Source organism: Bombus affinis, unplaced genomic scaffold, assembly GCF_024516045.1.
Source record: "Bombus affinis isolate iyBomAffi1 unplaced genomic scaffold, iyBomAffi1.2 ctg00000092.1, whole genome shotgun sequence".
NCBI lineage: Eukaryota > Metazoa > Arthropoda > Insecta > Hymenoptera > Apidae > Bombus > Bombus affinis.
Window position 1 is genome coordinate 704,811 of NW_026108838.1, and position 25,406 is coordinate 730,216.

The window sequence follows — 25,406 nt, forward strand, 5'->3', positions numbered from 1 at the left end:
AATTTGTTCAATGAATTAAAAATTATATTTTTTAGATATGTAGACGTTAGCGATGTATTAATCCGGGAAGCTCGTCTACCTCGGAAATATCGAGTCTGCGACAACGTCGATTTGGAAATTATTCTTACAGAATATGAAAATTATTACAAGATGAAATTCCAAAATTATCCTATATTGTGCAAGGAAATAACTGAAGAGGAAATAAAGACGAGGGAAATGACAAATGCGAACAAAGTGTAAGAATTTAAATTATTTAACACTATTCAACTTTCTCAACGTATTCAACGTATCGATTACAATATCATTCAATCTTCAAAGAAGTAGTAAAACGTGTCAAATCTGTTAGCAAACAAAGGAGAAGTGAGTCTGTATCTGGGTCTGTGAAAGGGAGGAATGCACAACAGAAGATGAGGGGTGATGCTACGGATGATATTAATCTGGCAATGACATTGACATCAATTTTCGACAATGAAAGCGATGAATCTTCATCAGAAGAGGAGTTATTTAACATCTTAATGGAACAATCCACGCAATCAAAGATATCAAAATAGGCTCAGAAGCTTTATATAGACAATCCGGGATTGTGGAAGATTGCTGAAGACATTTTATCCGTAAGTTATTTTCGATTAATATACGTATTGTAAAGCTTTTTAAAAATAAAATACCTATCCTTGGATAAACAATCCACTGTATATCAATATCCAACAAATGTATTGTTGTATATATCCACTGTATATCCAACAAATACCTTGGATAAACAATCCACTGTATATCAATGACGCAGGGATTTCAGTAAAGCTTTAAATAATGAATTACATAACACTTTTGGAAATTAATACGGAGATTATGCGCCATTTCATCTTTGTATTGTCGCAGGAAATCATACTGAAAAAATTAAATGTATATTGGGACAACATCGTAGGCCTAGAGGAATGTAAATCTGCCATTACGGAGGCCATTGTGTACCCCCTTAAGTACCCTATCTTTTTTAATGGCCCATTTTCTCCCTGGAAAGGTATTCTGCTAATGAAAATTCTAATGTAGTTCTTTTGGCTGCAACTAATTGCCCTTGGTATGTATATCACGCTATTTCAATGTTTTCTAAGTAGAAAATATCTTAATATCATAATTATTCATTATCTTAATCTTAATTATTGTGTTGTTCAGAATATTCCTTCGTTATTATTAATATAACAGAACAATAATATTTATTGTAAATATATTATTAGGGACATTGATGCAGCTGTACGCAGACGCCTCGGAGAGAAGATATATATGTATATCTTGCCATATATATATATATGCCATAAGAACATATTTTAAAAAAATATAAATGGTTATCATATAAAAATATAAAAATATAAAAATATAAAAGTATAAAAATATGAAAGTATAAAAATATAAAAGTATAAAAATATAAAAGTATAAAAATATAAAAGTATAAAAATATAAAAATATAAAAGTATAAAAGTATAAAAATATAAAAATGTAAAAATATAAAAATATAAATGGTTATAAATTATTAATATAATTATCGTTCGAAAAATTGTTCGCGTGCGTGCATGTATGTGTGCGCACGCGCTATAAACAAGTTTGAAATATATAGTTCTACATATATACGTGGTATACATATTCCCTATATAATATAATATAATATATATAATATATATAATATAATATAATATATAATATGTGTAATCTGAGTGGTAATATATACATGTATTACATATGTGTTAGTGTATCTTATCGGTAATCTGTCTTTTATTTCCTCTTATCTTATTAACGCATGTATGGACTCAGAACACATATATGCGTTTTTTGCAAGTATTCCGCACGGCCTAACGACAGATATACGCGTTTGTCGATTTTTCCGACCAAGTAGAAGTAATACTATTACATTTATGATACATTTATGATACAGATACTGATACATTTATGTGAGGACAGTCGCATCTAGTTATCGAGAAATTCTAAATGTTTATTGTAAATTTCAATGTTTAAAATAAATAATCGATACTAAAAAATAACGCTCTTGAATTATTTAATCTCGTGCAAAAGAATTACTATAACTTATTACGCTTTGCGCTTTCAATAGTCAATCAACAGAGTTCAGTCTAACGAAGAAGTTCTCTCCTACGCTAACGAACTGTCCTGTTTTTGCGTCCAGGCATTCAGGACATAAATTAAAATATCGCACATAAGCACAGCGTAGCAGCGGCTTAAATTTAAGTTACAATAATAATCTTAAAAAAAAAAAAAAAAAAAAAATGTAATGATGCATGGCTATGTCGTACCGTCGCGTATCGGTACTTTTGCCTGTACCACTCTACAATCAGCATTCAGCGTTTATTCTGGAAAAAAATCATGTAAAAAAAAATATGTAAAAAACCTGGAATTAATAAACAAAGATTTAAAAAAATGAACAATTAAACAAGGGATTGAGATGACCAACCCCGGTCACGCTGCGAACTTCGAACGCGGAAGAGTCGAGCCGTGGCCATGATGGGTGATTCCAGGAATCGGTCGCGTACGGCAGGATCTGCCATGCTTTACCGATCCCAGCCGCGCCGATTTCCGTCAACAGGCACAGCAACGGAGATATTTGGAACAGAAGCAGCCGCATATTCGTCTATCTGAAATTAAAGAGATGATTTCATGTAGAAGATACAAATTCGTTCCCTGATATTGAAATGCCGAATCACGAGGAAAATGAGACATGCAAATGACAAAGTCGATGATCAATAGGAAGATGACATAAACAATTGTAGATTGCAAGGAAAATTTTGAAAAATGATACGTGTTCTAATAATAGAATATAAATGATAAAAAGGAGAATATAATTGCCATTCTTCTATGTATTTTACGATACGTATACGATAACGATACGTATCCACCGTCAAAATTTTGATTTAATTGAAATTAAAGGCACACACTGTAACTCAGGGCACAACTGTCCTTATTTTCGCAACTAATTACCATTTGTCCCATTTCATTAAAACTTTTTAACAGCCGGTAAATAAATTGATGGAATTTCCTCGGTTCAATTTATGAGTGATGAAAATCAAAATTGCTTAAAAGTACCATTCCTCGATATCTCCAAAAATATGTCATTTATAACCGTATAATAATCTATAAGCAGAGAAATGTCAATGAAAATTTAAGACGAAAAAGAGGTAAATTTACCTGAATTCCAGAGCGCGGCCGGCTTTCAACTGTCGTCGACTGCTCAGAGTTACCACGCTTACTACGGTTCGTGAACTACGGCTTCCCGGTTTACCCCCGCTTCGTATCTGCAAACCGTGCGCTGGTGTCGCCGCTAAAGCACGCTCTCCCCTCTACTCGCGGACTTAACTACCGTTCTCAATTGATCGCTGTTTTTACCTGTAGTTCTTGTTCCGAAAGATAGGTAAATGGCTTCCTCTACGATCTACGAACCAACACAATCAAAGATGATCGTTTAACGTAGCTTATAGGAACAGGCAGACTACGGGCACATTTACGCTCCGATCGTGTGTAGAACGCTAAAAGATAGAAATCTGAAAACTGTAGAACAAACGAGCGATAGTATCGCTAAAAAGACAAGTTAAGAGTACATAAATATGTAGTAAGAGGAAAGAACAGATCTTCAACTGACAAACAAGTAATTGTGTCTATCATCATTTCGTCAATGCGGTTAAGGATAGTTATATACATTTATACATTACATTCTAAGAGTTACAGTTGCATGAAACAAAGGAGAAAGTGATGGGAGCAACTTATCTGCTCATTTATCCTCTGCACGTTCGGAGATGCGCATTAACATTATCATAATCGCTCAGTTGAATTATGCTTGTATTAGTATGTTTTATCTTCTTCGTTAATACGTAAGAAGTACTTCGATATCGAAATAATCTGTGAAATCTAAGTTATATATAAATATTTATTTATTTCATTCATAGTTTATTTAATTCAACATATGTATATTTTCATGAAAACAAAATTTTACGTCAAATTTTAACGAGCAATAGCTTTCGTTTTACATCACTACACGATAATTTGCAGGATGCAAAAAGAAAAATAGAGAGTCTGATCTGAAAATAGAATGATCTTGAATAAATTGTAAAGGACATAATAGCGCTGTCATGCGCTATGGTGCATAAACTAGGGTAGAATGAAAAGCGTAGTAGAATGTAGATGGTTAACAAATAAAAATTAATCTAGGTGTTATTAAAGAAATTTGTTTCACCTTCTAAAATTTTTGATGATTGGTTTACTTTGAATATTTTGCATATTTTTGCATATCACGAACATTTTGTACATTTCTATACATTCAAATTTTCTATGAATATAAAATGATCCGCACTACTATCTACTTCATAGTATACTCTATACGTTTAAAATGCTCCATTAGAAGCTTAAATCTATCAAAATACAGCTCCTAGGGAAATGTGAATTTTCACATGAACACATAATATCGATTTTCTGATTGAAACGTATAGGCAGGTATATACTAACATAAGCCACCTTCGGCATTTGGCCGTATGGTGCAGCACTAGCTCTGTAACATAGAAAACCATAGGCGTCAGTTCTTCGTATTTCCTCTCTGATATATGTTTACTTTAATGTCACTTATTCAGGCGCTTGATATATTGTCGGAATGAAATTTTAGTAATGTGCAAGTAATTGTGAATAGATTAATAAAGTATAATAAGATATTAGATTCATGTACATAGTTTCAAGTGACATCGATCTTTATGTCTAGTATATACATGTGTATTGATCTATAAGTCAGTGTTGAAATAACAAATAAATGGCAGAAGAAGGAAAGAAAATTTCCTTCGGTTTTTTGAAATCTATTAAGAAACCTGTGTTAAAAAATGCTATTCCACAAGAAAAAAAGAAAGTCGATTACATTGAATGCCTTGATGAAAAAGGTATTAAAGTAATAGGGTGAGTTCAAAAAGTAAAATTTATAATCAAGAAACATGTAACCTCAACCTAACCTATAAAAATCACCAATAGCGGAATATATATATATTTGAAAACAATTTTTTTATTTCAGTGAGGAAGAAAAAAAAGATGAACCTCTAATTATTCCGTTACTAGGTTCAAAAACCTGGCATGATAGAATTGTTAATAAAATAGATGCAGACATTTTCCTTCCGAAGGCAGATAAGGAAAAGGTAGGAGACGCTAGTGTTAACGAGGCAAAATCAAAGCTATCTAATGGAAAAACATCGCCAATAATATCAATAAAGAAAGAGCCAGTTGAAGATAGTGAAAATAAAGTTGTTACTTTAGAAGAGCAAGCGACGAAAGAAATCATTGAGGAACTTAAGTCAAAGAATAAATATGAAATTAAAACAAATGATTTAACTTTACCTTTAGTAGAAGATGAATCATTAAGAGGCAAAGAACAGGTACGTTATCAGCATATTGATGTGCAATGCACAGATGTATTACATTTGCATATTATAAATATCGTTTTGTATTTTTCAGTCTACGTTAGAAGATTATGAAAAAATTCCTATTGATGCTTTTGGTGTAGCTATGTTACGGGGAATGGGATGGCAACCAGGAAAGGGAATTGGTTGAAATGAAAAGTATGAATTTTACTCTGGATTAAATTAACTATATGTGTTTAATACATCACTTATTGGAAAGTAAACAGAGAACATCATTTTTTATTTCACAATCGTTTATTCTAACTATTACAGATTAGTAGCAGCTGTCATACCAGAATTACGACCAAAAGGTATGGGTCTTGGAGCAGACAAAGTGGCGTTGCAGAAGAAAAATACAGATTCCAAAAAAGAAGAGGAAGAGGTTAAAATCGAGAAAGGAACATTTGTGAAAATTATAGCTGGAAAACAAATTAATAATTATGGTCAAATAGAAGGATTCGATGATGATGCAGGAAGGCTCATAATAAAACTAGCTCTTGGTGGAAATATAATATCTGTAAATGAATTTATGGTACAGCCAGTGACTAAATCAGAATATTTATATAAGAACTCAAAAGTTCAAAGTTAATATGAAGTGTTAGTTTTTCATTAAGGGACTTTTAAGAAAATAAATTTGAATTGACATATACATATAAATACATAATCAGACGCGTAGAAAAACTAATTCAAGAGTACCTGTAAGTGTGTTGTTGCATGCAATTTTTTAAAGGTCCCTTCTATTTTTATATAAAATATGATAAATGTAGAGGTTTTAGCTTTCAGTATCTTATGGGGTTAATTTCAGATACAAAAAAGTATGAGGAATATAAGGACAAGGAATCCAAGGGAATCAAGCAAAAGATGGATAGAAGAAGATCAATGTCCCCTGACCCCGAAGACAGTGAAGATGGTGACAAAAGTAGTAATAAAAGAAAGAAAATCGGAAGTACGATGCATAATAAGAACAAGTATGATAAAGTGGGGGATAAAAAATCAGATAGGCGAAAAAGGCGCTCCGAATCTAATGATGACAGCGATAGTGATTCTGAAAAGAAGAGACGGAGAGAAAGAAGTAACTCTAATAGTAATGATTCTTATAAATTAAAAAGATTGAAGAAGTCAAAGAAACATAAGAAGCACGATTGCTCATCTGAAAGATCAAGTAAAAAACATAAAAAGAAAGACAAAGAAAGAGAAAAAGTTAGAGATAAGAAACCCAGAGATTATGCAGACAGAATGAAACACGAAAGACGAGAAAGATCAAGATCTCGATCATTTAGTAGGCAGTAATATTTTCCAGGAACGTATTCGGTCATTTTACTTTCAAGATAAATTGTACAATTTTATTTATACAGATTTTATAATAAAGTGTATTTTTACAAAAGTATTGTAGTATCGGAAAAAGGATAGGATTAGGATGATTTAGATTTGTAAAATTCTCCTAATACTATTTATTAAGATAAATAAAAATAACAGAGATTAAATGGACAGAGAACGATAAATGTTCAACTTGAACTAAAACACAAAAGTCTTATTCCGTTCAAATCACTCTCGCAACTCTATAACTAACAACTCGATCTCTCTACAACGCTAGCAACTCTACAACTCTCGTCTTCGGCATCTGCACTCGCACGCTCTCGCTTCTCAACCCATACTGCACGCCTTTTGCATTCGTTCTCGCTGGCGTCTCAACTAACTCTACCCTTAGCGTCTCTTTCTCTTTTCTCGTCCCATCGAACACGTGTCCCGAAACCCCGTGGCCAGGGTCACGCAGACTCTTTCCACAAAACTGTCCACTTGAAAGGACCGACGACACATTGATGTACTCGACGGCGCCACGGCTCTCGCCACTTTGTATACGGTTCGGCCGATATCTTGGGCCTTTTGCCCACGATACTACAGTATATTTCTTTTCTTACCCTTAACTGAAAATTACATTTAATTATAATATGTAATAATGTTTACAATTACATCAAAGTTAATGTCCTAAACTTTATCAATAATTATAAAAAATCCCCGCGTATTGCTTACGTAATGTTGATATCGAGTAGTACCATACATGACCTCAAAGAACATTATGATACTTACGAACATCGCTAAACAAGTAGTGCGAACGATGTCGAGTAAGTATTCACTATGTATAAAGTATTTATAGATAAAAAGTATGGGAAATATATAACCGAGTGTATTTAACTTTTCCAACATTTTAGCATTTCGCTTGGCACTTGGTACAACTTCAAGTAAATGAAGTAAAAAGCAAAAATGTAGAGCGGGCAGTTTCCTACATTTCCAGCGCGAAAGAGCATAATGCTGATATTATCGCTCTTCCTGAATGCTTTAATTCACCATATGGAATACGTAATAATTTGTTTCTTTTTCTAATAATTTATTATATGTATAACAACTATATAGAAAAAAGTAAAAGTAGACAAATTACCTTATCGTTTATACTTCCATAAAGATTGTGAATTGACTCGAGAATATAGAATTTCCCCAGTTTTATGATTATCGTGATTTTTGTATAAATATATTTTTTAAGATACTAATAATTAGGTACTTATAAACTAGTATTATCAATTATTTTGTATTTATAATTCCACCTATAGTAGTTAAAAATTAAAGTTAGTTAAAATCTAACTTTATGTTTGAAAAAGTACTAGCAAAGTCGTTAAGTAACAAGTCACTGGTACTAACCCAAATAGCATGATTGTAATTGAACATTTCTAAATATTCATTTTTCATCTTGAACCTGTAGAAACAATTTATTATATGTACTATTATCTAAGTAATTATATATTTAAGTAAATCGAAATATAAAATTTAGTTATTTTAATAATTTAAAAAATAAAAAATTGACAAACATTTCAACCTAATTTATGGTTGGAACAAAGGACAGTTATTTTTCATTAATTGAAATATTGCAATGCAGAATACTTTCCAAAATACGCCGAGAGTATTCCTGATGGTGAAACGAGCGTTGCTTTATCGAAGGCAGCTAAGGAAAACAGCATTTATGTAGTTGGTGGTACGATACCTGAAATAGAGGGCGATAAATTGTACAATACCTGTACTATTTGGGGTCCCGATGGAACTTTGATAGCAAAACACCGGAAGGTAAATAATATACGTCCATGTGGCTTTGAAATTGAAAATATTGGGGTGGAGAAAGTGACTCTATCTAGGAATAATTTAGGAATATACATATGTACATACGTGTACTATAACCAATTCTATAATTTACAAAATATGTTATAGGTTTATAAAATACTTTTTGATACGAGAAACATACATTTTTGTCGTAATATAATATATAAGTTTTTGTACAATATATTTGTCGTGTAATATAAATTTTTCACATAGGAAAAAACTTATTTTTTCTTAAAAAATATTCCTTCTCAAATATTATTAAATGATAAAACTTTTTAATAAAAGAAAGTGATAAAAACGCTGTCAGTTATTAAATAAAAAACAATTAAAGTTTAAAAGTTCGTAACATTGATGTTAAATTACAAAAGTTACAGCAATAGAGTTAGCAACTATATTTTTATGTTATTAGGTACATCTATTCGACATCGACATTCCCAACAAGATTACTTTCCGAGAGAGTGATTCACTCAGTCCTGGTAATTCCCTAACAATGTTTGATGTGAAGGGCTGGAAAATAGGTATTGGCATTTGCTATGATATCAGATTCGAGGAAATGGCACGCATTTATCGGAACAAAGGTACAGTAGCTTAATCGAACAATACTTAACTAGCAGGAAAGTAACTATCTTTCTTAAATATATTCTATATAAAATATAATCAATATAATCTGTAACTCTGTATAAAAAGGAGCTTAATTAAAAAAACCAGTATATTCGCTGAAAATGAAATAAATAAAAGAATTAGAAGCACGACAAGAGGACTGTTCTCGCATATTCATAAATTATGGAATGTGGACTGTGCACCTACAAAGTTAACTAAAATTCAGTGGTCTCATATTTCCCGTTTCTCTGTGTTAGGTTGCCAAATGCTGATATATCCGGCGGCATTCAATATGACCACTGGACCACTGCACTGGTCATTACTTCAGCGTTCCAGAGCGAATGACAATCAATTATACGTCGCCTGTATATCACCGGCTCGTGTTCCTTCAGCAAGTTATGTCGCATGGGGACATACACAGTTGACAAATCCCTGGGGGAAAATCCTTTATGATTTGGAAACTCAGGAAAATATCGTGGTCACCGATATCGGTAATTTCCAGCTTAACATTAAACGTTGGTTTATCGATTTTGCCGGCTCCCTCTGTATTTGCTGAATTTATTAGCAAGCATTACTTATTACTTCGTATGTTTTTCTTTTCTCTCAGATTTGAAAGTTGTTGAGGAAGTAAGGGCTCAGATACCTACATTTTCTCAAAGACGTACGGATTTGTACGACACTGTCTATAAGAAGGAGTAACTCTACACTGAAACAGAAAATGTTTTCTTATAATATTTCTACTACAATACCGTTTTTTTTTTTATGAATTATTACTAATTACTTATTATTTAATGATACTAAATGAATAACTCAATTAAGAAAACCAAAATGTGATAAATAATAATCTGTATATCTTGTGTATCAATATGTAATTGGATATTGTAATAATATTGGAATGTCTTTGATCAGGGATATGATAAAGAACACGCGAAGACTACATTCTTTTGAACATCTTTAATATCCATCATTTATAACATTAAACATCTTTTTAAATATTTAGATAGATTAATACGTAACTCTTTATATATATAAACATTAATTTGAAGTTACAAGCTTAGAGAAATCGGTCGATTAATATTTATAGATCGGCTGTCTTGATGAAAGGCTTAATGAAAGCAAAAACAGAACAATGTCGCAAATATAATTTATAGTTTAACTTCTTTCTTGTATCTGTTTGCCTTTCACGATGTTTTACCAATTACAATAAGTAATTTCGACTTCTTTGCGCTCCGTTTTAACGCATTCGAGACCGAAAGAAATTCATATCAATCAGTAGGCATAATATATATAACTGTACATAATACATTATAGCATAACATAGTATATAATTTTATATTTTAAAAACATGAGGTACAAAATTTAAGATTGTCATCGATTTAAAATTAAAATATGAAAAGGATATTCCAGAGAGAGAAAAGCACAGTATCATTCTAACAAAACATTCAGATCGTACTGACACCCAGGAATCGTATTTCAATAAAATCTCGGTCTCGAATGAATTAACATGAACGATTAACATGAAACACACTTGCGGCTTAAACACCTTCGATATAGAGGAAATTCAAACTTTACAAATAAAAGCAGCCTGTTCCTCTTTCCACAACAGACTCTCATACCATATCCGCTCTTATCCAGGCTTTTACTTGAAATCTCTGTCTATTTACAATTTAAATTTACCCGGACCACTCGTTGAATCGGCAGCCCTTTATAAATATATAATGGACCCAGAACATATACCTGTGCCCCTAGCTGGTATCAGCTCTAGTAACGTTCATACCGGAACTTTCATACGACGCCAATTTGTCACGCGTGAACATCGATTCTTTCAGGGGTCACGGCTTTATGGGATTATATCCTTTAAAGTAATTAAAGTGATACTAATGATAGAGAATTTTTTACAAATATTTAATATGTCCATAAAATAGGAAGTTTCGTGCTCTCTTATTTTATATTAATTATAAATTAATAAGTTTTACATTTGTTATCTATAGATTTAATAAATTATTAAAATTCCATGAAGACATATTCTGGAACACATTAGAAGATTTTGCTGTAATTTACAACGGATGAACAGGCAGTACGAACAGGCAGTAAACGAACAAATAGAAATTCAGGCTATTGTGGTAGTATAGCTCACGTGGGATTTTAAGCTCGAATTGGACTTAAACGTTACGATCGTCGTGAATAATTACGTGATATATAGCCTGTACGACGAGCAGAGAATCTTAAATTATTAACGGCAATTCCTTTGTGCAAAGTGCAATTTTATTAACGGCCTGTAACGAATAAACGGCTCGTATTGAATAAAGTTTACTGTATTTTCGAGCTATCGCGGGGAGACGCAATCGCGAGGAAACACGTCAATGGGAGTCGTAAATTCCCGTTACGATTCTAATGATCGACGCCGCGAGTAGATCGATCCCCTGATTTCCGTTAAGATAATAGGGGTGGTTGAATTAATATAACTCCGTGATTGGTAGGGTTATGATTATATTTTTCTCCAACAGCTTCGTTTAATCACACACAATAGTAACGTCGTTGAGTCTGAAGATTGCCTGGATCTTGCTCAGATTCAGACTGCCAATCTGAGAGAGGAAGGCTCGTGGGTCGTAGTAGATGTGGCGATTGATCAGATCCAACCTTGACTGAATCGAATCAACAGGATCAACCGAAAGACTGAATGAAGAGACGTCGACTGCTTGACTCCGACTGGTTGACTTGGGTGGCTTGCACTGACGACTGACTCGAACGACTGACTGATTCGTACTACTCGAACGACTAACTCGTACTACTACGAACGACTAACTCGAACGACTACGAACGACTGACTCGAACGACTGACTGATTCGGACGTCTACCTGTGTCAATGACGATGGAGGTTTTTAACAAAGTAAGCTGATTCGTTGTTCGTACTTTCCGTTATGAATGTGAGGACACAGATCCCCGTTACCATTAGCTAAGACGTTAACGGTTGAAGTTGGGATATGGAAGTATCCTAATGGCATGACTCGTGGGAAAACCCAGATGTTTCTAATCTCTAAATGCCTGATTTTCCCTGTCATATAATTAACAATTTTTCCCGTCATAACTACCAGCTTACTCCGTAATATTTAAGAACGTTCAATAAACCGAAGGACCTTTTAAGTACCCGCTATAAACCGAAAATGCTTGCAGGATTCAAGGTTTCTGCAAGCTAATGAGAATCGGTTTATGGTGGGCCTTAGTTTTATTGAGGGTTCTCTAATGACGTTTGGGTCTGGACGGTCAGACATTAAAGTACGTCGCGCGGACCTTTTCACGCGACGTAACATTTACATTTAGAAAGTAAAGACAGAAACACATTTTAAGAAACTAAGATATCGAGTTCTACTTGTAAACATCAAGTGCTCTTCGTTTGAGAAGATTACGAGTCTCTTCTTCGATAACGACATTAATTAAGAAGTTTCGATACCGTTTATGACATTAAGATCTCATTAGTAAAGTTATATCATTAAAATCTTACTGTTCCTAGAGAATATATATAGTTAAAACTTCCAGAGGATCAACAGAGGATCAGGTAAAGAAATTGTTGATAAAAGCATCGTTAGTGACAACTGACTGTAATCGATATCTGCTGGGTGAAGTTGTGTGTTCTGAGAATCTGTGTTAATGCAAGGATTCTGTTACAAATCATCAACTAAAGAGCCACCGGGCACGTCCGACCGATCGATCGATACCACGAACCTTGAATGAATTAACGCTCAAGGTGGAACGGATTTAATAGATCGAGTGTTAGTGTAATTTGACACTTTGTTTACACTTACTTTATGCAAACAAAGTTTGATGGTCTGAACTCGATGGTTATAATAGGATCTTATTGAAACTCCAGTATTTCACCCGCACGGTACGACACTTTGTTGATGATTGTCCTTGTATGTTGTTGATACTCCCCATCAGCCGTTAAATTTTGTTCGTCTATCGTACTTTTCTAGCCAAAGGTTTTCCCTGATGTTTTTCCCTACTGTCTAAGTCATCAGGTTTGCAGCTCGGGGAGGACAGATAATTCGGAATTTACCAAAGGAAGGAGAGGTACCGTCCGAGCCATAAAGGGACGGTCACTCAAAATGCCGAATAGATTCATTTAAATAATTATGAGAAACAAGTAAGTTTTGTAACCACAAGTTTTCAAATGTTATAATTTGAATCTGTTCTTATAATTTTAAAAAGACCTTACAGCCAGGATCTCTAAAAAATTCGATGAAAATTCTCATGAGACATCAATTGAAACAATTAAACGCAACAGAGAATGGGTATAATCATATAATTCCTCCCCATTTCAAAATTCATTCATATACATCGATTTTTGTTTTCATATTTGTTTCATGTGTGAAGAATACGTATTTATTGGCATCAAAATATTTTCTGTTTCAATTCCTGGTCATTTTAGATCGAAACTTCCAAATATCGTTGATTAAAAATTTTTTAATTTTTAAAATGAAAGCCACTAATTATAGGACAAAAAGTTGTTTCAATTATTTGAACATTCTGCTTCATTCCTACAATAACATATTTTATTTTAAATGAAAACAAGAAACAATACTATTGTGTATAAGTTTAATGGAGTGACAAAGGTGATTTGTAGCTAACACTGTAGCTAACATAGTTTCTGCAATATACCCTTTAATCGAGTAGAAACAAGGGGATTTTAGAAATTTCTATTAACCGACAGTATTGTCAACAACAAGTTTTAACAATGACTGAAGGTTGCAGAATTAAATATAAAATGATTTATCAATAGCATATGCAGTGTTACATTTGTAAATAAGCAGTTTATCTTTTAAGAATAACAAAGACACAAGAAAATAAAGATAATATTCAAATTATATTGCAAACTAACGAATAATGTAAAGAATTTATTTTTGTTATCTATATCACAGATTTTAGGTAAAATATTAATTTACTTATTACTAGGAGATTGAATTTGAAATATAATTATAATTTATAATTATAATGGACACCTTTAAACTAGCAGATATTTGGTAGCAGTTCTCTAGCCTTTGTACAATATAACACAGTTCAGTTTAATTGAGTTTAATCCCTTTGACCAGCCAGTTTCCAATTTCATTTATGGCATAATCTCCTGACAATTTCATACCCTTCGAAAGAAACACGATTTTCTATTATTGTTTTACAATCGCGGAATATGATCAGTGTTTCAATTAAGCTCCACTGTTTTAATTTCCCGTCTACGCACGATGTGGGTACACCGTTTTCTTGTTGTTTTTAGATACAAGTGACGAGAAATTATGAAATGATATTTTAAATTTAAACTGATTTCGTTCATTGATTTATTGTAGCGACAATGGTAACTTGTTTGAATAAAGATTTTATAAATAAAATATTTAAGGTCTAAAATAATAAATTAACACATGTGAAAACATTAAAGCTGTTATCCTTATTCATGGTCTTGTTGCAACGTGTTTAACGAGCGTAACGTAGGCGTGAAAACGAAAACGTTGAGACTCTTGTGGCGTAAAAAGACTGAATTCCTCATAAAAATACAAGAAACGAATACAAGAAACGTGCAGAGACCTAAACGGACGTGCGAAACAGTGCTCCAGTGAAAGTGCGGCAAGAGGGAAGAGAAAGGGACAAAGTTAACGCCAAAAATAGACAAAACGTGGAATCATGCAGATTCCACCAATAAAAATAATTAACTCCGGTGAAACATTTTTCATAAATAAAGCTACAGACTCTACATATGTAGAGAAAAATGATGATATTATGGAAACAACATAATCCGACGGGGAGCAAAACATACCAATACACCAGGAAGAAAGCTGGACGGTGGCAACCTCCAGCAAAAAACGGAAGGTAACCCCGCTCGCAAGCGCGAGGAAAATTGATACATATGAAAAAAAACAATGGCTACAAGACATCAAGTTACACAATCCATTCAGCGCACTGCCAGAAGAGGCAGCAACGGACCCAACGGAAAGTCCGACAAACCGTATTCCCAAACCACCACCGATATACATAGACGCGAAAATAATTGACCCCCTCATCGAACTACTAAACAACACCGCAGGGAAAGACAACTATATCATCAAACAGATAAAAATAGACCAGGTGAAAGTGCAAACCAACACCCCAGAAATATTCAGAAAAATTACAAGATCACTAAAGGAAAAAAACGCAGCATATCACACTTTTCAACTCAAAACCGACAATAGCTACAAAGCAGTAATCAGGGGACTACACCCAAAAACAAATACCGGAAAAATAAGTGAAGAACTGGCAAAAATCGGACACCAGGTAAGGTCAATTAATAACATCAACAAATACGATACCAAGCAACCACTACCGCTATTCCTAGTTGAACTAGAACCTAAAAACAACAATAAGGAAATATACAATATAGAAAAATTACTAAACACAATAGTAAAAGTGGAGCCACCCAGGCATAAAAAAGAAATCCCACAATGCATAAGATGCCAACAATACGGACACACCAAAAATTATTGTAATAGAACCCCGGCATGCGTTAAATGCGCAAAAAATCATCTCACGACACACTGCCCATCCACGGGAAAAATTGAGGAGGTTAAATGCTACAACTGTAACGGAAACCACCCAGCCAGCTATAAAGGATGTGAAGTAAGAAAACAATTACAACGTAAACTGTTCCCGCCCCTACGAAGCAGAACAATCACTAACACACAAGCCCAACAGGACAGCACAAATCCTGAAATAATTCCAAGTACAGAGCAAGCAACAAACACCAAACCTATCAGCACCAACACCATTGGTGGTCTAAGCTATGCTCAAATAACCAGCCAATCAACACATACACACAACCAATACCACAGCAATAGTAACAATGACACTGCAGAAATCAAAGAACTACTCAAACAATCCATAAAGAACACCGAAATGCTAACCAGAATGATAAGCGAACAAAATGCAGTATTAAAACAGCAAACTCAACAAATCACAGTCATGCTACAACTAATTACAAACGTGCTAAGCAAAAAATAAAAACGGACACTCTAAAAATAGCAGCCTGGAACTCAAATGGCCTGCAACAACGAGCCCTCGAAATTAAAACATTCATATACAATAACAATATAGACATACTACTTGTCTCAGAAACACACTTCACTACAAAAAGCTACTTGAAAATACCATACTACACCATATATGATACCAAACACCCCTCAGGAAAAGCTCACGGAGGGACAGCAGTGATAGTCAGAAACGATATCAAACATTATCTACACAGCCAAGTTAACAAAGAATATTTACAAGCAACCACTGTCACAGTTCAAACTAGCAGCAACTACTTCCAGTTGTCAGCAGTATATGTGCCTCCGCGACACAAAATAACAACACAAATGTGGGAAGAATACTTCCAGGACCTAGGGGACAAGTACATCGCAGCGGGAGACTACAACTCAAAGCACACGCTTTGGGGGTCAAGAAACATTACACCTCGAGGTAGAACACTGGAAAAATACATAAGAAATAATAACCTCAATATATTATCCACAGGAACACCGACACATTGGCCGACTGACCTGAACAAAAAACCAGATCTTCTGGACTTTGCAGTTACAAGGGGACTAAACACAAATAAACTAAAAATAACACCCAACCTCGAGCTCAGCTCCGATCATACACCCATAATAATTGAATACAGAAACAAACCAATTCACTATAGCAAACCAGAAACACTATGCAACAAAACCACCAAATGGCAAACTTTCAAAGAAATAATAGAAAGCAAAATAAACTGCAACATCCCGTTAAAAACTCCTGAACACATAGAACAGGCAGTAGCAACATTGACAGCAACTATTCAGGAAGCAGCAACCACTACTCCCGAACCAACCAGCAGACAAACAATAACAATCCCGCAAGAAATACTCGACAAAATCAAAGAAAAAAGAAAAGCAAAAGCAAAATGGCAAAAATACAGAACCCGAGAAAACAAAAAACACTTAAACAAACTTGCAAAGGAAATAAAAAATAAAATAAAGGAGCACAACGATAACGAATTCGCAAAGTTCATAGGGACACTCTCCACACACGAGAACACCAACTACTCACTATGGAAAGCCACGAAAAAAATAAGGAAGCCAATAATACCCGTCCCGGCAATCAGAAAAGCAGATAACACATGGGCAAGAAGCAACGAAGAACAAGCTGAAGAATTCTCCAACCACCTCTGCAACACATTCACACCACACATTATCAACAACAGCAACCTCAAAAGTCATACGGAGGAGGATCCACAAACCACTACTACCACAGCCGACAAGGAATACACCATACCTAAAACATCGGCACAAGAAATTAGAAACATAATTGATAAAACAAAAAACAACAAAGCGCCAGGAATCGACCTAATCAATGGTAAAATCTTGAAAAACCTCCCGCCAAAAGCAATAAGACTAATTACAATAATATTCAATGCAATTCTAAGAATTCAATACTTCCCCAAACCATGGAAATTAGCACAAATCAAAATGTTACATAAACCAGGCAAAGACCCGCACCAAACTGCATCCTACAGACCAATATCACTGCTCCCAGTATTTTCCAAAATACTGGAAAAGATAATATACGACCGCATAAAACCAATAATAGAGACAAAAAAACTAATACCGGATCACCAATTTGGTTTCAGAAACAAACACTCCACGATAGAGCAAATGCACAGGCTTATAAACGAAATAATAGTAGCACTAGAAAACAAGGAATACTGCACAGCCCTCTTTATAGACATAGAGAAAGCATTCGATAAAATTAACCATGAAAGTCTACTACAAACAATTAGGAAACAATTCCCGGAGCAAATACACCATTTAATAAAATCCTACCTAAGCAGCAGAACCTTCGTAATAAAAATCAAGGACACACATTCTCAAGTTAAAGACATCAAGGCCGGGGTACCACAAGGAAGCGTCCTAGGCCCAATACTATACACATTATACACGGCGAACATACCAACAACTACCAACAGCACAGTATTGACATTCGCGGACGACACAGCTATACTAGCCAGGCATACTAACCCAGAAACGGCAGTCAAAATACTACAAGAACATATCGTAAAAATAGAAAATTGGCTACAAGAAAAACAATTAAAAGCAAACCCCAATAAATGCAACCATATTACATTCACGCTACGGAAAAAGATACCACCAAACATCCTATTGAACGGTACGCATATAACGCAAACAAAGCATGTCAAATACCTAGGACTCCACTTAGATCAAAAACTTACCTGGAAACTACACATCAAATCAATAGTAGAAAAAATACAGAAAACAAGGAGACAAATGTATTGGCTAACAAGCCGAAAATCCAAACTAAGCACAGAAAATAAAGTAAAAATATATAAAACGATCATAAAACCAATCTGGACGTACGGAATACCACTATGGGGGACGGCAGCAATGAGCCATATAAACAAAATAGAGGTAATACAGGCTAAAATACTCAGAACAATAGTAAACGGACCTTGGTACGTCAGAAACGAAGATATACGAAGGGACCTGGGAATGCCAACGGTCAAGGAAGAAATCAGCAGATACTCCGAGAAATACAAATCAAGAATAGCAACACACATAAACCGGCTAGCTGCGGAAACATACAAAATCACAAATATGGACAGAAGACTAAAAAGGAAGCACCCAGCAGACCTTATAAAGGACATAACCTAACAAACACGAGGATGGTACCCCGCTGGGGGTAGCCACCAACATGCTAATGTAACCGCTAAAAAATTCCACCAAATGTCCAAATTGGACAAATAGTGAATTTAAATAAATAAATAAAAAAAAAAAAAAAAAAAAAGATAATTCGGAATTTACCAAAGGAAGGAGAGGTACCGTCCGAGCCATAAAGGGACGGTCACTCAAAATGCCGAATAGATTCATTTAAATAATTATGAGAAACAAGTAAGTTTTGTAACCACAAGTTTTCAAATGTTATAATTTGAATCTGTTCTTATAATTTTAAAAAGACCTTACAGCCAGGATCTCTAAAAAATTCGATGAAAATTCTCATGAGACATCAATTGAAACAATTAAACGCAACAGAGAATGGGTATAATCATATAATTCCTCCCCATTTCAAAATTCATTCATATACATCGATTTTTGTTTTCATATTTGTTTCATGTGTGAAGAATACGTATTTATTGGCATCAAAATATTTTCTATTTCAATTCCTGGTCATTTTAGATCGAAACTTCCAAATATCGTTGATTAAAATTTTTTTAATTTTTATAATGAAAGCCACTAATTATAGGACAAAAAGTTGTTTCAATTATTTGAACATTCTGCTTCATTCCTACAATAACATATTTTATTTTAAATGAAAACAAGAAACAATACTATTGTGTATAAGTTTAATGGAGTGACAAAGGTGATTTGTAGCTAACACTGTAGCTAACATAGTTTCTGCAATATACCCTTTAATCGAGTAGAAACAAGGGGATTTTAGAAATTTCTATTAACCGACAGTATTGTCAACAACAAGTTTTAACAATGACTGAAGGTTGCAGAATTAAATATAAAATGATTTATCAATAGCATATGCAGTGTTACATTTGTAAATAAGCAGTTTATCTTTTAAGAATAACAAAGACACCAGAAAATAAAGATAATATTCAAATTATATTGCAAACTAACGAATAATGTAAAGAATTTATTTTTGTTATCTATATCACAGATTTTAGGTAAAATATTAATTTACTTATTACTAGGAGATTGAATTTGAAATATAATTATAATTTATAATTATAATGGACACCTTTAAACTAGCAGATATTTGGTAGCAGTTCTCTAGCCTTTGTACAATATAACACAGTTCAGTTTAATTGAGTTTAATCCCTTTGACCAGCCAGTTTCCAATTTCATTTATGGCATAATCTCCTGACAATTTCATACCCTTCGAAAGAAACACGATTTTCTATTATTGTTTTACAATCGCGGAATATGATCAGTGTTTCAATTAAGCTCCACTGTTTTAATTTCCCGTCTACGCACGATGTGGATACACCGTTTTCTTGTTGTTTTTAGATACAAGTGACGAGAAATTATGAAATGATATTTTAAATTTAAACTGATTTCGTTCATTGATTTATTGTAGCGACAATGGTAACTTGTTTGAATAAAGATTTTATAAATAAAATATTTAAGGTCTAAAATAATAAATTAACACATGTGAAAACATTAAAGCTGTTATCCTTATTCATGGTCTTGTTGCAACGTGTTTAACGAGCGTAACGTAGGCGTGAAAACGAAAACGTTGAGACTCTTGTGGCGTAAAAAGACTGAATTCCTCATAAAAATACAAGAAACGAATACAAGAAACGTGCACAGTTCCGCCTGGGCAGGCGACCTAAACGGACGTGCGAAACAGTGCTCCAGTGAAAGTGCGGCAAGAGGGAAGAGAAAGGGACAAAGTTAACGCCAAAAATAGACAAAACGTGGAATCATGCAGATTCCACCAATAAAAATAATTAACTCCGGTGAAACATTTTTCATAAATAAAGCTACAGACTCTACATATGTAGAGAAAAATGATGATATTATGGAAACAACATAATCCGACGGGGAGCAAAACATACCAATACACCAGGAAGAAAGCTGGACGGTGGCAACCTCCAGCAAAAAACGGAAGGTAACCCCGCTCGCAAGCGCGAGGAAAATTGATACATATGAAAAAAAACAATGGCTACAAGACATCAAGTTACACAATCCATTCAGCGCACTGCCAGAAGAGGCAGCAACGGACCCAACGGAAAGTCCGACAAACCGTATTCCCAAACCACCACCGATATACATAGACGCGAAAATAATTGACCCCCTCATCGAACTACTAAACAACACCGCAGGGAAAGACAACTATATCATCAAACAGATAAAAATAGACCAGGTGAAAGTGCAAACCAACACCCCAGAAATATTCAGAAAAATTACAAGATCACTAAAGGAAAAAAACGCAGCATATCACACTTTTCAACTCAAAACCGACAATAGCTACAAAGCAGTAATCAGGGGACTACACCCAAAAACAAATACCGGAAAAATAAGTGAAGAACTGGCAAAAATCGGACACCAGGTAAGGTCAATTAATAACATCAACAAATACGATACCAAACAACCGTTACCGCTATTCCTAGTTGAACTAGAACCTAAAAACAACAACAAAGAAATATACGATATAGAAAAATTACTAAACACAATAGTAAAAGTGGAGCCACCTAGACATAAAAAAGAAATCCCACAATGCATAAGGTGCCAACAATATGGACACACTAAAAACTATTGCAATAGAACCCCGGCATGCGTTAAATGCGCAAAAAATCATCTTACGATACACTGTCCATCCACGGGAAATATAGAGGAGGTGAAATGCTACAACTGCAACGGAAAACACCCAGCCAGTTACAAAGGTTGCGAAGCTAGGAAACAACTACAACGCAAACTGTTCCCGCCCCTACGAAGCAGGACAATCACTAACACACAAGCCCAACAGGACAGCATAAAACCTGAAATAATACCAAATACAAAGCAAGCAACAAACACCAAACCTAACAGCACCAACACCATTGGTGGTCTAAGCTACGCTCAAGTAACCAGCCAATCAACACATACACACAACCAATACCACAGCAATAGTAACAATGACACTGCAGAAATCAAAGAACTGCTCAAACAATCCATAAAGAACACCGAAATGCTAACCAGAATGATAAGCGAACAAAACGCAGTACTCAGACAGCAAACCCAACAAATCACAGTCATGCTACAACTAATTACAAACGTGCTAAGCAAAAAATAAAAACGGACACTCTAAAAATAGCAGCCTGGAACTCAAATGGCCTGCAACAACGAGCCCTCGAAATTAAAACATTCATATACAATAACAATATAGACATACTACTTGTCTCAGAAACACACTTCACTACAAAAAGCTACTTGAAAATACCATACTACACCATATATGATACCAAACACCCCTCAGGAAAAGCTCACGGAGGGACAGCAGTGATAGTCAGAAACGATATCAAACATTATCTACACAGCCAAGTTAACAAAGAATATTTACAAGCAACCACTGTCACAGTTCAAACTAGCAGCAACTACTTCCAGTTGTCAGCAGTATATGTGCCTCCGCGACACAAAATAACAACACAAATGTGGGAAGAATACTTCCAGGACCTAGGGGACAAGTACATCGCAGCGGGAGACTACAACTCAAAGCACACGCTTTGGGGGTCAAGAAACATTACACCTCGAGGTAGAACACTGGAAAAATACATAAGAAATAATAACCTCAATATATTATCCACAGGAACACCGACACATTGGCCGACTGACCTGAACAAAAAACCAGATCTTCTGGACTTTGCAGTTACAAGGGGACTAAACACAAATAAACTAAAAATAACACCCAACCTCGAGCTCAGCTCCGATCATACACCCATAATAATTGAATACAGAAACAAACCAATTCACTATAGCAAACCAGAAACACTATGCAACAAAACCACCAAATGGCAAACTTTCAAAGAAATAATAGAAAGCAAAATAAACTGCAACATCCCGTTAAAAACTCCTGAACACATAGAACAGGCAGTAGCAACATTGACAGCAACTATTCAGGAAGCAGCAAGGACAACCACTACTCCCGAACCAACCAGCAGACAAACAATAACAATCCCGCAAGAAATACTCGACAAAATCAAAGAAAAAAGAAAAGCAAAAGCAAAATGGCAAAAATACAGAACCCGAGAAAACAAAAAACACTTAAACAAACTTGCAAAGGAAATAAAAAATAAAATAAAGGAGCACAACGATAACGAATTCGCAAAGTTCATAGGGACACTCTCCACACACGAGAACACCAACTACTCACTATGGAAAGCCACGAAAAAAATAAGGAAGCCAATAATACCCGTCCCGGCAATCAGAAAAGCAGATAACACATGGGCAAGAAGCAACGAAGAACAAGCTGAAGAATTCTCCAACCACCTCTGCAACACATTCACACCACACATTATCAACAACAGCAACCTCAAAAGTCATACGGAGGAGGATCCACAAACCACTACTACCACAGCCGACAAGGAATACACCATACCTAAAACATCGGCACAAGAAATTAGAAACATAATTGATAAAACAAAAAACAACAAAGCGCCAGGAATCGACCTAATCAATGGTAAAATCTTGAAAAACCTCCCGCCAAAAGCAATAAGACTAATTACAATAATATTCAATGCAATTCTAAGAATTCAATACTTCCCCAAACCATGGAAATTAGCACAAATCAAAATGTTACATAAACCAGGCAAAGACCCGCACCAAACTGCATCCTACAGACCAATATCACTGCTCCCAGTATTTTCCAAAATACTGGAAAAGATAATATACGACCGCATAAAACCAATAATAGAGACAAAAAAACTAATACCGGATCACCAATTTGGTTTCAGAAACAAACACTCCACGATAGAGCAAATGCACAGGCTTATAAACGAAATAATAGTAGCACTAGAAAACAAGGAATACTGCACAGCCCTCTTTATAGACATAGAGAAAGCATTCGATAAAATTAACCATGAAAGTCTACTACAAACAATTAGGAAACAATTCCCGGAGCAAATACACCATTTAATAAAATCCTACCTAAGCAGCAGAACCTTCGTAATAAAAATCAAGGACACACATTCTCAAGTTAAAGACATCAAGGCCGGGGTACCACAAGGAAGCGTCCTAGGCCCAATACTATACACATTATACACGGCGAACATACCAACAACTACCAACAGCACAGTATTGACATTCGCGGACGACACAGCTATACTAGCCAGGCATACTAACCCAGAAACGGCAGTCAAAATACTACAAGAACATATCGTAAAAATAGAAAATTGGCTACAAGAAAAACAATTAAAAGCAAACCCCAATAAATGCAACCATATTACATTCACGCTACGGAAAAAGATACCACCAAACATCCTATTGAACGGTACGCATATAACGCAAACAAAGCATGTCAAATACCTAGGACTCCACTTAGATCAAAAACTTACCTGGAAACTACACATCAAATCAATAGTAGAAAAAATACAGAAAACAAGGAGACAAATGTATTGGCTAACAAGCCGAAAATCCAAACTAAGCACAGAAAATAAAGTAAAAATATATAAAACGATCATAAAACCAATCTGGACGTACGGAATACCACTATGGGGGACGGCAGCAATGAGCCATATAAACAAAATAGAGGTAATACAGGCTAAAATACTCAGAACAATAGTAAACGGACCTTGGTACGTCAGAAACGAAGATATACGAAGGGACCTGGGAATGCCAACGGTCAAGGAAGAAATCAGCAGATACTCCGAGAAATACAAATCAAGAATAGCAACACACATAAACCGGCTAGCTGCGGAAACATACAAAATCACAAATATGGACAGAAGACTAAAAAGGAAGCACCCAGCAGACCTTATAAAGGACATAACCTAACAAACACGAGGATGGTACCCCGCTGGGGGTAGCCACCAACATGCTAATGTAACCGCTAAAAAATTCCACCAAATGTCCAAATTGGACAAATAGTGAATTTAAATAAATAAATAAAAAAAAAAAAAAAAAAAAAGATAATTCGGAATTTACCAAAGGAAGGAGAGGTACCGTCCGAGCCATAAAGGGACGGTCACTCAAAATGCCGAATAGATTCATTTAAATAATTATGAGAAACAAGTAAGTTTTGTAACCACAAGTTTTCAAATGTTATAATTTGAATCTGTTCTTATAATTTTAAAAAGACCTTACAGCCAGGATCTCTAAAAAATTCGATGAAAATTCTCATGAGACATCAATTGAAACAATTAAACGCAACAGAGAATGGGTATAATCATATAATTCCTCCCCATTTCAAAATTCATTCATATACATCGATTTTTGTTTTCATATTTGTTTCATGTGTGAAGAATACGTATTTATTGGCATCAAAATATTTTCTATTTCAATTCCTGGTCATTTTAGATCGAAACTTCCAAATATCGTTGATTAAAATTTTTTTAATTTTTATAATGAAAGCCACTAATTATAGGACAAAAAGTTGTTTCAATTATTTGAACATTCTGCTTCATTCCTACAATAACATATTTTATTTTAAATGAAAACAAGAAACAATACTATTGTGTATAAGTTTAATGGAGTGACA

At 34.6% G+C, this 25,406-nt stretch overlaps 2 protein-coding genes and 1 long non-coding RNA gene across 5 annotated transcripts; 2 read left to right on the forward strand and 1 right to left on the reverse strand.

The window, feature by feature from the left end:
- Nucleotides 1–1,505: 1,505 nt before the first annotated feature.
- Nucleotides 1,506–3,330, reverse strand: LOC126927387 (uncharacterized). The gene is made up of 3 exons (XR_007715430.1): nucleotides 3,184–3,330; nucleotides 2,453–2,633; nucleotides 1,506–2,351 (listed from the first exon to the last, which is right to left on the reverse strand). It is a non-coding gene; the product is annotated as an uncharacterized LOC126927387 (long non-coding RNA).
- Nucleotides 3,331–4,551: 1,221 nt separating this feature from the next.
- On the forward strand, nucleotides 4,552–6,807 carry LOC126927383 (G-patch domain and KOW motifs-containing protein-like). Of its 3 annotated transcripts, none has more exons than XM_050743538.1 (5): nucleotides 4,552–4,664; nucleotides 4,742–4,929; nucleotides 5,042–5,399; nucleotides 5,479–5,582; nucleotides 5,697–6,283. In XM_050743538.1, exons 2-4 carry the CDS (start codon nucleotides 4,790–4,792, stop codon nucleotides 5,572–5,574), a joined length of 594 nt encoding a protein of 197 aa, XP_050599495.1. In that variant the 5' UTR covers nucleotides 4,552–4,664; nucleotides 4,742–4,789; the 3' UTR covers nucleotides 5,575–5,582; nucleotides 5,697–6,283. The 3 variants fall into 3 exon arrangements, 2 of the variants coding, with proteins under 2 accessions (XP_050599495.1, XP_050599494.1); XR_007715428.1 differs by having other exon boundaries at nucleotides 4,610–4,929; nucleotides 5,697–5,955; nucleotides 6,229–6,807; XM_050743537.1 differs by having other exon boundaries at nucleotides 4,610–4,929.
- An 832-nt stretch (nucleotides 6,808–7,639) lies between these two features.
- Nucleotides 7,640–9,936, forward strand: LOC126927386 (omega-amidase NIT2-like; the record flags this gene model as incomplete). Its single annotated transcript, XM_050743544.1, has 5 exons — nucleotides 7,640–7,781; nucleotides 8,353–8,537; nucleotides 8,980–9,148; nucleotides 9,428–9,661; nucleotides 9,778–9,936. Coding segments are annotated over 5 exons (822 nt in total), but the record flags the coding sequence as incomplete, so codon positions are not given.
- Nucleotides 9,937–25,406: the final 15,470 nt, after the last annotated feature.

Coding starts and splice junctions, on each gene's coding strand:
- LOC126927383 (XM_050743538.1), top strand. CDS start 4,790: ATGGCAGAAGAAGGAAAGAAAATTTCCTTCGGTTTTTTGAAATCTATT. Junction 4,930..5,041: donor AAAGGTATTAAAGTAATAGG/GTGAGTTCAAAA, acceptor TTTTTATTTCAG/TGAGGAAGAAAAAAAAGATG. Junction 5,400..5,478: donor CATTAAGAGGCAAAGAACAG/GTACGTTATCAG, acceptor TGTATTTTTCAG/TCTACGTTAGAAGATTATGA.